The sequence below is a fragment of the Giraffa tippelskirchi genome, chromosome 2 (genome assembly GCF_054371585.1).
Source record: "Giraffa tippelskirchi isolate mGirTip1 chromosome 2, T2T-mGirTip1v1.2.pri, whole genome shotgun sequence".
NCBI classification, from domain to species: Eukaryota; Metazoa; Chordata; class Mammalia; order Artiodactyla; family Giraffidae; genus Giraffa; species Giraffa tippelskirchi.
Genome location: NC_137276.1, coordinates 194,234,052 through 194,246,471, shown reverse-complemented (window position 1 = coordinate 194,246,471; position 12,420 = coordinate 194,234,052). Strand labels below are relative to the sequence as shown.

Genomic DNA, 12,420 nt, shown 5'->3' with positions numbered 1-12,420 from the left:
CATCCTCTGTTGCCCCCTTCTCCTCCTGCCCTCAATCTTTTCTAGTATCAGGGTGCTTTCCCCTGAGTTGGCTCTTTGCATCAGGTGGCCCAAGTATTGGAGCTTCTGCTTTAGCATCAGTCCTCCCAATGAATGTTCAGGGTTTCCTTTAGGATAGACTGGTTTGATCTCCTTGCAGTCCAAGGGACTCTCAAGAGTCTTCTCCAACACCACAGTTCCAAAACATCAGTTCTTTGGTGCTCAGCTTTCTTTATGGTCCAACTCTCACCTCCATACATGACTATTGTAAAAATCATAGCTTTGACTATATGGACCTTTGTAGTCAAAGTGATGTCTGCCTTTTAATATGATGTCTAATTTGTCATGGACAGAGGAGCCTAGCGAATTACAGTCCATGGGGTCGCAAAGAGTCAGACATGACTGAAGTGACTTAACGCACAAACACTAGGTTTGTCATAGCTTTCCTTCCAAGGAGCTAGTGTCTTAATTTCGTGGCTGCAGTCACCGTCTGCAGTGATTTTGGAGCCCAAGAAAATAAAGTTTGTCACTGTTTCCATTGTTTCCCCGTCTACTTGCCATGAAGTGATGGGACTGGATGCCATGATTTTAGTTTTTTGAATGTTGAGTTTCAAGCCAGCTTTTTCATGCTCCTCTCACTTTCATCCAGAGGCTCTTTGGTTCCTCTTTGCTTTCTGCCATGCTCTTCATAGCTTCTCCCATTGTTTGTTTGTTTTAAACTATTCTCTAAATGTTTAGTTTTTCTTTATAGCTCCATGTGGGTTGTAGTGGTCCCTGGGGATGGCTGTGGTGTTGAAAGTTGAAATTTTTTTTTGTTTGTAACTTGGAGAATCTGTAGCCTTAACAGCAAAGGTTCATTTGTTTATTTATTCTACAAATACTTATTAATTACCTGTTATATTGTAGGCTTTATTTTTGGACCTGGGTTTATAGCAATAAAAACAAACAAGCAAACAAAAAACCCTGTCTGCAAGGAGTGTAAATTCTAGTTGGATATTTTATAGTATCTACCTTTCCTCCAAACCAGTTTGCTTAGATGTAATGCTTATTATGTAAACAAATAATAAACATTCTATTTAGTACTAATATACGATGAGTAATACACTTATGCCATTTAAGTTGTGAAGTTAAATTAGTGTTACTAATTTGAAGTCTCAAGATTCTTTCTCTTTGTATCATTTGAAACAGAGTATCCTGAAGATGTAGCTCCTACTGTTGGATTTTCCAAAATTGACCTTAGACAAGGAAAGTTTGAAGTCACCATCTTTGACTTGGGAGGTGGAAAAAGAATTCGAGGAATCTGGAAGAATTACTATGCTGAGTCCTATGGGGTAATATTTGTTGTGGATTCAAGTGATGAAGAAAGAATGGAGGAAACAAAAGAGACAATGTCAGAAGTGCTGAGACACCCTAGGATATCCGGAAAGCCTATATTGGTGTAAGTAATGTTGGTGTTGGGCTTCCATGGTGGCTCAGACAGTAAAGAATCCACCTGCAGTTGGGGGAAACCTGGATTTCATCCCTGGGTTAGGAAGATCCCCTGGAGGAGTGCATGGCAATCCACTCCAGTATTCTTGCCTGGAGAATCCCCATGGACAGGGGAGCCTGGTGGGTCCATGTGGTTGCAGAGTGGACACGACTGACTAAGCTCGTGCAGTGTTGGTGTTATTGTAAACATAGAAACAGCAGCATTAGTCATTAAAGAAATCTCCCTAAGTTACAAAACACTGAAAATGTGTTGTCACACTCTCACATAATCAAATGTATGTAATTTACTGGGAGTTGTTAATATACCAAAGCTTTGTTATAATGCTGTCTGTAGGGATTAAGGGCAGAGGCTATATAATGAAAAAATCTTATAATTAGATCTCCTGGATTTTCAAATGTAAACTCTTTGTTTTATTTGATAATTTACTGTTGTCAAATTTTGCAGATGGTCTATTGATGAGGTTCTAAAATGTTTTTCAATTTATTTTCCTCTTTTAGTAACATTTAAGTTTTGCCTTTTTTTTTCCCTTGAGTATTCTTGTTTGAAACTTACTTAGGTGGTTTATTTTTCTAATGCCACATTGATTTCTCAGTTTTTACTTTTATATTTCCAAACTGAGCATGTGATCTGTGTCATTATCAGTGTGTGATCTGTGTCGTTATCAGCGTGTGATCTGTGTTGTGATCAACTTAGTCATAGGCTTAGCATCATTTTGTTCAGCTGCTTAAACATTAAAAAAAAATTAAATAACAAAGCCTTTGTGCACTATCTGCCCTCATAGCATTTCCACAGAGTAAACACAAGGTGGTGCTATGACTTTGAGACGTAGTCAAGTGAAAAGTAATTGAAATTGCTTTTAAAATTGGAGTAAGTGGTATGTGTGCTCTTGCCTTCTTGTCCTTTTCTCTCGTTCTCTTGTAATTCATAACTAATGATTGAAAAAAAAAAACAAAAAACCAAGCAACCTATCAGCATGGTTAAATGGGAAACTGTAAGCAAACTGTCTTTGTGGTCCTCAGTAATTGAACATTTTTAAATGAGGCAGTCTGAAAACTCTGATTACAAAAAATAAAACGTTATTGTACCATTTATTGTTAAGCTGATACTATTTAATTTTTATACTTTTAACTAATTAGAGAAGTTATTTGATATATATAATTAATTCTTTTATTGACTCTGAAAATAAATTTAATAGACATGTATACAAAGAGTAAACTTTGTTGAACCCCATAGACTAAATTAGTCTCTACAAATGTTGAAGCAGAGAACCAGTGACTTATAAAGTAAAGAGTACTAACAACTGATGTTCATTTGTAAAATAATTGAGTGTGCTTTTTAACCCAGTAGTCATTTATTTATTCTTTTTTTTATGTATTCTTTCATGCCTTTATTCACTCATACAAGTACTAATTCAACAAATATTTGTTAAGCATCCACTATATGCTAGGCATTGTTCTGGTATAGGGATCCGTTTAGGTATAGGGATACATTTGAGAAAAGCAACAGTAAAACTCCACGTGTGATCTCAGGAGCTTACATTCTTGGAGGTGAGACACACAAAAATGTAATAAATAGATTTTATTGTACATTAGGTGATAAGTATTGAAAACAAAACAAGCAAAAGAAGATCAGGAATCCTGTAGTGGTGGTGGTGACGGGCATGTTACTCTTAAAATAATCATAGTAGGTCTTATTGAGAAGATGACACTGGAAGTGAGAGGCAGTCATGCAGATGTATGAGGCAAAGCCCTGAGGCAGAGGCATGCAATTGGTAAATGTCTGCAGTGTTTACTGTATAGTTTGATAACTGTCAGCAAGATACCTGGTTTCAGCTCTGTCACCTCTCTTAGCTAGTGAATTTGCAGATTTGGAAAAAAGGAAACAATTCACAACTAGAATGATTGCTCACCATTACAGTTTCACTGTCAGTGAGATCTCACAAAGACATGAGAATTAATTATAGATCATATAATGTGTTATGAAACATAAAATGGTTCACCATCTGAACGGTTTCTCTTAAGGGAGTTTTAGCATCTGGTCCCATCACTTCATGGGAAATAGATGGGGAAACAGTGTCAGACTTTATTTTTTTGGGCTCCAAAATCACTGCTGATGGTGATTGCAGCCATGAAATTAAAAGACGCTTACTCCTTGGAAGGAAGGTTATGGCCAACCTAGATAGCATATTTAAAAGCAGAGACATTACTTTGCCAACAAAGGTCCGTCTAGTCAAGGCTATGGTTTTTCCAGTGGTCATGTATGGATGTGAGAGATGGACAGTGAAGAAAGCTGAGTGCCGCAGAATTGATGCTTTTGAACTGTGGTGTTGGAGAAGACTCTTGAGAGTCCCTTGGACTGTAAGGAGATCAGTCCTGGGTGTTCACTGGAAGGACTGATGTTGAAGCTGAAACTCCAATACTTTGGCCACCTCATGTGAAGAGTTGACTCATTGGAAAAGACCCTAATGCTGGGAAGGATTGGGGGCAAGAGGAAAAGGGGACAACAGAGGATGAGATGGTTGGATGTCATCACTGACTCGATGGACATGGGTTTGGGTAAACTCCGGGAGTTGGAGATGGACAGGGAGGCCTGGCATGCTCAGACACGGCTGAGCGACTGAACTGAACTGAACTGAACAGCTGTAGAATTTTTGTTAATTAGGCTAAAGTTTTGAGATGTGTGTGCTTCAAAAATACACACAGTTTACCATGGAAGTACATATTCTTAGTAAATTTAGAAGATGTAAGAAAGAATGAGGATAAAAAATGATTGGCCTATCTTGCAAAACCAAACACTGGTATCATTTTGATGGGTTTCCTGTGCATATTTCTGTAAAACATGTAATGTATGCAGTGTTCATATAATATATACAATTTTCTATCCCACTCTTTTTTCTGTTTATAAATCCCTCTTTAATATCCACCTGAGTCCCATATTTGAAAGTTCTCCTGTTTACCTTTTTGTCTCTTACCTATAGTGTTTGTCTTACTGTTGTTACTGTTTTAATATTTGAGTCTCTTTACTCCTCTCTATTGCATTTGATATTAACTCCTTTCAACCTTTGTTCACTTCTCCCTTGTGTTACTGATTACTCTCCAGACCAGTCTCCCTGCTAGCATCTTGCCTGTTCTCTAAGCTCTCCTCTACATTGAAGGCAGGAGCCCTTTTTTTTTGATATTTTTCAAATCACAGAACTGGTACATGCTTTCATAAGTGAAATAATGCAAGAATTAAGTACTTGAGAGCTCTTTTTTAAATGCAGGTTTGATCATTTTACTTTTCCTTAGAGTCCAGGTTGCCTTCATAGCTTCTTGCAGATAGGAAAGTCTGTGTTTTAACTGATAATGCTGCTACTGCTAAGTTGCTTCAGTCGTGTCCAACTCTGTGCGACCCCATAGATGGCAGCCCACCAGGCTCCCGCATCCCTGGGATTCTCCAGGCAAGAACACTGGAGTGGGTTGCCATTTCCTTCTCCAATGCATGAAAGTGAAAAGTGAAAGTGAAGTCGCTCAGTCGCATCCAACTCTTCGCGACCCCCTGGACTGCAGCCCACCAGGCCCCTCCGTCCATGGGATTTTCCAGGCAAGAGTACTGGAGTGGGGTGCCATTGCCTTCTCCGTTAACTGATAATAACTCTAGCATATAATAGATATGGCATTGAAAAGTAAGTGGAAAGGGTTGTAAGTGGCTAGTAAGTGGAAAGGGCCTCCAGTAGAGCCCTACTAAAGTCCATGCTCTGGGCTAGTGGGTATAGAGATGGAAGAAAGGCTACCCAAATTTGGAGGCTGGCTACAGTGCTCCTTGTTGCACACAGCTGCTTCCTTCCTGGTCACAGCTGCTTCCTTCCTTCCCACGGACATCTGGACTTCTTAGCTGAAAAATCGAGGTATGACATCTAATTTCTTCTGCTTGCCGCTTTTCTGAGCCTCAACTAGTGGATTTAGGACCTGCAAAGCCTCTCAGAACTCAGTTCAACCCCTTGATAATTTTTTCTTCCCATCCTCTAATAATGAGCAAACAGAGAACAACAGACCTCTAAGAAGATTCAATCCTTCAACAGAAGGAAATAAACCGGAATAATTATCTTATCAGTAAAAACAAAATTACAGATTGGTAGAGCAGGATTCATTCATGCTGTGAGAAGCAATGAGCATGCTATGAGAAGCAGAGTAGATGACAATGACAGCAGGTCCTGGACATTTCTCCATCTCTGCCTAACTTGATTCTGCATACTGGTCTGACAGCGTGTGTTGTTGCACGTAAAGTCTCAGTCACATTTCATTTTATGTCATAGACTTGAGGGTTCTCTGGAAAGGTCAGAGTCATAGATCACTAGGCTTCTGTGCTTTATTAGCTTGGAAGTTCTGTTTGGCAGTTATATAGTATTTACTTCTTAATCAGCATAATATTCTAGTCAAATCTCTGAAATAAGTGGTGAAAAGTTGAAAAAACATGGGTTTAGAGAGAAAATGGAGAGTCTAGAACCTGGATTCTAAGAGCTATTGTGAATTTGTTTATGAGCCCGGCAAGTCACTTACTTCTTTGGACTTAGTGGTTAAATGCTGTACTGTGCTTAGTCACTCTGTTTTGTCCGACTCTTTGTGACCTCATAGACTGTAGCCCACCAGGCTCCTCTCTCCATGAAGATTCTCAAGGCAAGAATACTGTAGTGGGTTCCCATGCCCTCCTCCACAGAATCTTAACCCAGGTATCAAACCCAGGTCTCTTGCATTGCAGGTAGATTTTTTACCAGCTGAGCTACCAGGGAAGCTCTAATGGTTAAATACTTCTTTAATAAAAGTATCTGTTAAATATTATATTCAGCTGTATATTATAATGTGAACCATAGTATAGTATATGCCATAGTATATGCCAAGAATCCATTTTGGTAAAAAGGTAGAAGTGATTTGTATTTCTTCTAAAGAAATTAAAAACAGACTTGATGTAAATATCTGCTCTAAGATATTAAATGTTATCATGTTAAACTGTGTATTTACCTAGAATAGAAAGCCTCTTTTCTCTCATATCTACTATTATAGAGATTAATTTGAACCTATACTCTGATTGGGTTTCCTTTGTAGCTCATCAGTAAAGAATCTGCCTGCCGATGCAGGAGATGTGAGTTCGATCCCTGGGTTGGGAAGATCCCTCAGAGAAGGAAATGGCAACCACGACAGTAAATCCCATAGACAGAGAAGCCTGGGGAGCTACAGTCCATGGGGTCGCAAAGAGTCAGACACACCTTAGGGACTAAACAAAAACAATGTACTCAAATTAACTAAGGTTTGAAATATATTATCTACCCTCACATTCCCCTCCACATATACATGCTTGCTTTAACCATTTATAACTTAATTATTTTATTAAAAGCCCTAATACTACATAGTCAGATAAAGAAGACCTTTTCAAGAGAAAAAGTAAACAACTTATGCAGTTGTATAAATAGCACTGAAATCAGCAGTAATTTCAAAAGTTAAGCTCAACATCCACCATAGAAGTTTTCTGTCAGTAAAACAAGGCACATACGCAGTTCTGAGTGCTTGTGCATTTTTCTTGAGAGCAGATTCTAGCTGTCTTCAAATTACTGAAGGATTTCATGACCAAAGAGGTTAAAAAAAATGGCAGTGAGTTTTTATATTAAGAGACACAATAACCGGGATTTTATCATTCTTTGATAAGGGGGTTTTTGTCTCCAGCTTCTATATACCTACTTGACTCAGCTTTCTTCTAGACAATATTACGGAAAACTGTTAGTTTGAGGGATATTTTTTTCTTGTAAGTGCCCGAGAAGTTAATTAGGTTATGGGTTATCCTAACACTGTCCTTAGAATTTGAGTCCGATGTACTTTTACAGAGTTACACCTTTCAGTGAGAAATAGGAGAACCTGGGTCCTTTGTCAGATTCTGGAAACCCTTAAGTATGGGAGTATGCTGCTGCTGCTGCTGCTAAGTCGCTTCAGTCGTGTCCGACTCTATGCGACCCTATAGACGGCAGCCCACCAGGCTCCGCTGTCCCTGGGATTCTCCAGGCAAGAATACTGGAGTGGGTTGCCATTTCCTTCTCCAGTACATGAAAGGGAAAAGTGAAAGTGAGGTTGCTCAGTCGTCCGACTCTTAGCGACCCCATGTACTGTAGCCTACCAGGCTCCTCTGTCCATGGGATTTTCCAGGCAAGAGTACTGGAATGGGGTGCCATTGCCTTCTCCGATGGGAGTATGGACAACCTATATCATTTAATCACTTATCTTTAGTTGTAGTGGTGAGTCCCTTAATTTACTGTCTGAAACCTCTACTCACTTTATTTATAGGGCCCATTGGCTTAAGATTTTTCAGCGGGGGAAACTTACCAAGCTGTCATCTTCATCAACCTTATTTAGTTACACTGTTGACTTACCTCTGCGTTACCTTGCTGAGGGCCACCTTTTGTCTCTTATGGCATCCAGCTTCACTAGTAGCAGCTGTAGTTTACAGTAAAGCTTCTTAGCTGGTTGACTTCCCAAGTAATTTATGCTGCAAGAACCCATAGAGGTTCCTATCCTTTCCCTCCCCTGTCCCAACACACTCTATTATAAAACAAAACAGCGAAGAAAAACCTGTTGACTGTGTTGTTAAGCAGCAAGATGTTATCTAGGAATCACCTGTATCAGCATCAGACCAGACTATATTTTTTAGAGCAGGGCCAAGGATGCTTCTATTTTTTCCACAAGTTCTCTAGGTCTCTCTGATGTACAGCAGAAATTGTGATCTACTGGTATAGGGGAAAGCATGGCCTCTGGAGTCAGCCAGGCCTTGAGTAGGTTACTTAATCATCCTGAGCTTCTATGTTTCCACTTGTAAATAAGGATTTTAATATTTGTATTACATGAATTCTGAAATTATTTAAAGCATCTAGTGCAGTTCTTTGCTAGTGTTCTGTGCATGTGATTGTGGAAGTGAATAGTTGCTATTGATTGCTGATATGTGGTGTCTAGGTAGATTGAATTAGGAGAGCCAGTTTTAAAGTATCTTATGTGATTTCAGGCTACATGAAGCTTTTGATTTACAGGAACTGACATGGTTTAGTAAGAATATGAGTCCAAGTGCTCAAAGTAGTTTTCACTATTGTTGTTATTGCATACTTTCTGAGCCTAATATTATGCTTCTAATGCTTAAAAATTTTTTCTTTTAAGGTAATTTTAAGGAAAAAAATGGCTACTTTTAGTATGTGTTATATGTGAATAAACAATATATTCAGCAGCTAATTAGTTAAATATGTTGTTTTTGTTGCTTAATAGGATGCGTTTGAAGTATAACAATGAAATTGTATGTGATATATCAGTTCAGTTCTCAGTCGTGTCCAACTCTGTGATCCCATGAAGCACGCCAAGCCTCCCTGTCCATCACCAACTCCTGGAGTTCACACAAACTCCTGTCCATTGAGTCGGTGATGCCATCCAACCATCTTATCCTCTGTTGTCCCCTTCTCCTCCTGCCTTCTATCTTTCTCAGCATCAGGGTCTTTTCACATGAGTCAGCTCTTCGCATTAGGTGGCCAAAGTATTGGAGTTTCAGCTTCAACATCAGTCCTTCCAGTGAATACCCAGGACTGATCTCCTTTAGGATGGACTGGTTGAATCTCCTTGCAGTCCAAGGGACTCTCAAGAGTCTTCTCCAACACCACAGTTCAAAAGCATCAGTTCTTTGGCACTCAGCTTTCTTTACAGTCCAATGCTCACATCCATACATGACTACTGGAAAAACCATAGCCTTGACTAGATGGACCTTTGTTGACAAAGTATTGTCTCTGCTTTTTAATATGCTGTCTAGGTTGGTCATAATTTTCCTTCCAAGGAGTAAGTGTCTTTTAATTTCATGGCTGCAGTTACCATCTGCAGTGATTTTGGAGCTCCCCCAAAATAAAGTCAGCCACTGTTTTCACTGTTTCCCCATCTATTTGCCATAAAGTGATGGGACCGGATGCCATGATCTTAGTTTTCTGAATGTTGAGCTTTAAGCCAACTTTTTCACTCTCCTCTTTCACTTTCATCAAGAGGCTCTTTAGTTCTTCTTCCCTTTCTGCCATAAGGGTGGTGTCATCTGCATATCTGAGGTTATTGGTACTTCTCCCAGCAATCTTGATTCCAGCTTGTGCTTCCTCCAGCCCAGCGTTTCTCATGATGTACTCTGCATATAAGTTAAATAAGCAGGGTAACAATATACTGCCTTGACGTACTCCTTTTCCTGTTTGGAACCAGTCTGTTGTTCCATGTCCAGTTCTAACTTTTGCTTCCTCATCTGAATAGAGATTTCTCAAGAGGCAGGTCAGGTGGTCTGGTATTCCCATCTGTTTCAGAATTTTCCACAGCTTATTGTGATCCACACAGTCAAAGGCTTTGGCATAGTCAATAAAGTAGAAATAGATGTTTTTCTGGAACGCTCTTGCTTTTTCGATGATCCAGAGTAGTTGGCAATTTGATCCCTGGTTCCTCTGCCTTTTCTAAAACCAGCTTGAGCATCTGGAAGTTCACGGTTCACGTATTGCTGAAGCCTGTGATATATCGCTTTCCTATGAATCTTCCTGTGGTTGTCTTGTATTAAAAGTATGTTCAGATACAAATATTACTATGGAAAATTGCTATTTTCTGAAACCGTCTGTATATAATTATGCTAATGAATATTCAATAGTATTTGATTTTCTTAGTTTTCATGATAAACAATTTAGGAACAATTATAAACAAGTATCAGTAAGGCACCACATAAAAGGATACAGCACAGCTTTAGAAGGGACAGAAGAAATATGTCTCACTGCCTGATTAGCTGGGGAGTTTATCATTAAATTTATCTTTTTTTTTTTTTTTTACCCCTGAGCCACCAGGGAAGCCCTATATTTATCTTTTTTATATGTTCCTAAACATTTGAAATTAAAAGACGCTTACTCCTTGGAAGAAAAGTTATGACCAACCTAGACAGCATATTAAAAAGCAGAGACATTACTTTGTCAACAAAGGTCCATCTAGTCAAGGCTATGGTTTTTCCAGTAGTCATGTATGGATGTCAGAGTTGGACTATAAAGAAAGCTGAGCACCGAAGAATTGATGATTTTGAACTGTGGTGTTGGAGAAGACTCTTGACAGTCCCTCGGACTGCAAGGAGATCCAACCAGTACATCCTAAAGGAGATCACTCCTGGGTGTTCATTGGAAGGACTGATGTTGAAGCTGAAACTCCAATACTTTGGCCACCTCACGCGAAGAGCTGACTCATTTGAAAAGACCCTGATGCTGGGAAAGATAGAAGGCAGGAGGAGAAGGGGACGACAGAGGATGAGAAGGTTGGATGGCATCACCGATTCAATGGACATGAGTTTCTGAGTAGGCTCTGGGAGTTGGTGATGGACAGGGAGGCCTGGCGTGCTGCAGTCCATGGGGTAGCAATGAGTCGGACAAGACTGAACTGAACTGAAACATTTGAAGCTGATCTATAGGAAACATTTTTGTCTTTGGTAATGCTGGTAACTAGCAAAGTATAAAGCTCTTCAATTTCTTTATATTTTATAAATTAAAATTATTTTATAGTATTAGGAGATATGTGTACACACACATACATATTGATATTTCTGTTCTTCCTTAATTCCACGGGGCTTTTAGTTTATAATTTTGCCCCATGGTTTTCTAAGGAAATAAAAACTATTACAAAAGAATTCTCTCATTTTTCCCACCACCAAATTTGCTCAGTTATCTGGTTTTATTCCTAACCTTACCTTCCCTCCTATAATATGGAAGATGTGTTTCTACTCCTGTCTAAGGTCAGCCTCTCCATTTTTACTCTAGATCCCACCTCTTTCTACTATTGTATATTATCCCTTCCCTTTCTTATACTGAGTTTCTCTCCCTGTACCATTTCCATCAACAGAATGTGCTCTGGTGTTTTGTGGTGTATTGTGGAATTTTTTTGACTCTACATCTCTGTCTACTGGTTTTCTAATTTTTATAGGATTCTATTGAAAATTCTGGAAAGAATTGCCTATAGTGAATCTATACTTTTTTATATCACATTCTTTCCTCAGCATACTCCATTTGTGCTTCCACCCCTATGGTTCCTTGAAAGTCCTCTTGTTGGAGTCAACAAATTATCTCTATTTTGCCAAATCCATTGTTACTTTGCTGTTCTTATTTTACCTAAAATTGACTATTTCCTCAACTTTTTTTTTAAGTTTTTCATTTTATTTCCTCAACTTTGTTTTTCCTTTTTTTTTTTTTTTTTAATTAAAACTCTTTATTTTGTATTGGGGCATAGCTAACTAACAATGTTGTGATAGTTTCAGGTGAACAGGAAGGGACTCACCCATAGATACACATGTATCCATTCCCTTCCAGGGTTTGCCTGGTGGCTCAGATGGTAAAGAATCTGCCTGCAGTGCAGGAGACTCCGGTTCAATCCTGGGTCAGGAAGATCCCCTGGAGGAGGGCATGGCTACCCACTCCAGTATTTTTGCCTGGAGAATCTCCATGGACAGGGAAGCCTGGTTGGCTGTAGTCCATAGGGTCTCAAAGAGTCGGACACAAATGAGCAATTAACACTACAACTGTTCTCTCCCAAACTCACCTCCATCCAGGCTGCCACATACCATTGAGCAGAGGTACATGTACTATAACTGTTTTTCTTTAAATACTTTTGCATTACAGCATCCTTTTCTTGGTTTTCCTCCTACTACTTTGATGGTCTCTTGTTAGTCTCCTTCATAAACTCCTCTTCTCCTTTAAATATAAATTTTAGAATACTTCAGGCTCTTTTCTGGGCTTCCAATTTTTTTCATCTAGATACTTTTGAGACCTTATTTTACTTACTCAGATGACCCAAATCTATAGCTTTGACATCTCCCAAAAGTTCCTCCTGATGTAACTAATATCTTAGAAACCTTCACTTAGACATTTT

The 12,420-nt window shown here is 39.0% G+C and overlaps 1 protein-coding gene across 11 annotated transcripts in view; it reads left to right on the top strand.

Annotated features, from left to right (window-relative positions):
• The window catches only part of ARL13B (ARF like GTPase 13B), a 77,219-nt gene that overhangs the window by 23,842 nt on the left and 40,957 nt on the right, over positions 1–12,420 (top strand). For 8 of the 11 annotated variants that reach the window (XM_081547551.1, XM_081547576.1, XM_081547519.1 and 5 more), the window contains one exon: positions 1,207–1,456. The exons of 2 other annotated variants lie outside the window; for them this stretch is intronic. In XM_081547551.1, coding sequence (XP_081403677.1) covers positions 1,207–1,456 — 250 coding nt within the window. Of the gene's footprint in view, positions 1–1,206; positions 1,457–5,321; positions 5,394–12,420 lie in introns of all 11 variants that reach the window. One more of the 11 variants, XM_081547499.1, reaches the window with a different exon arrangement.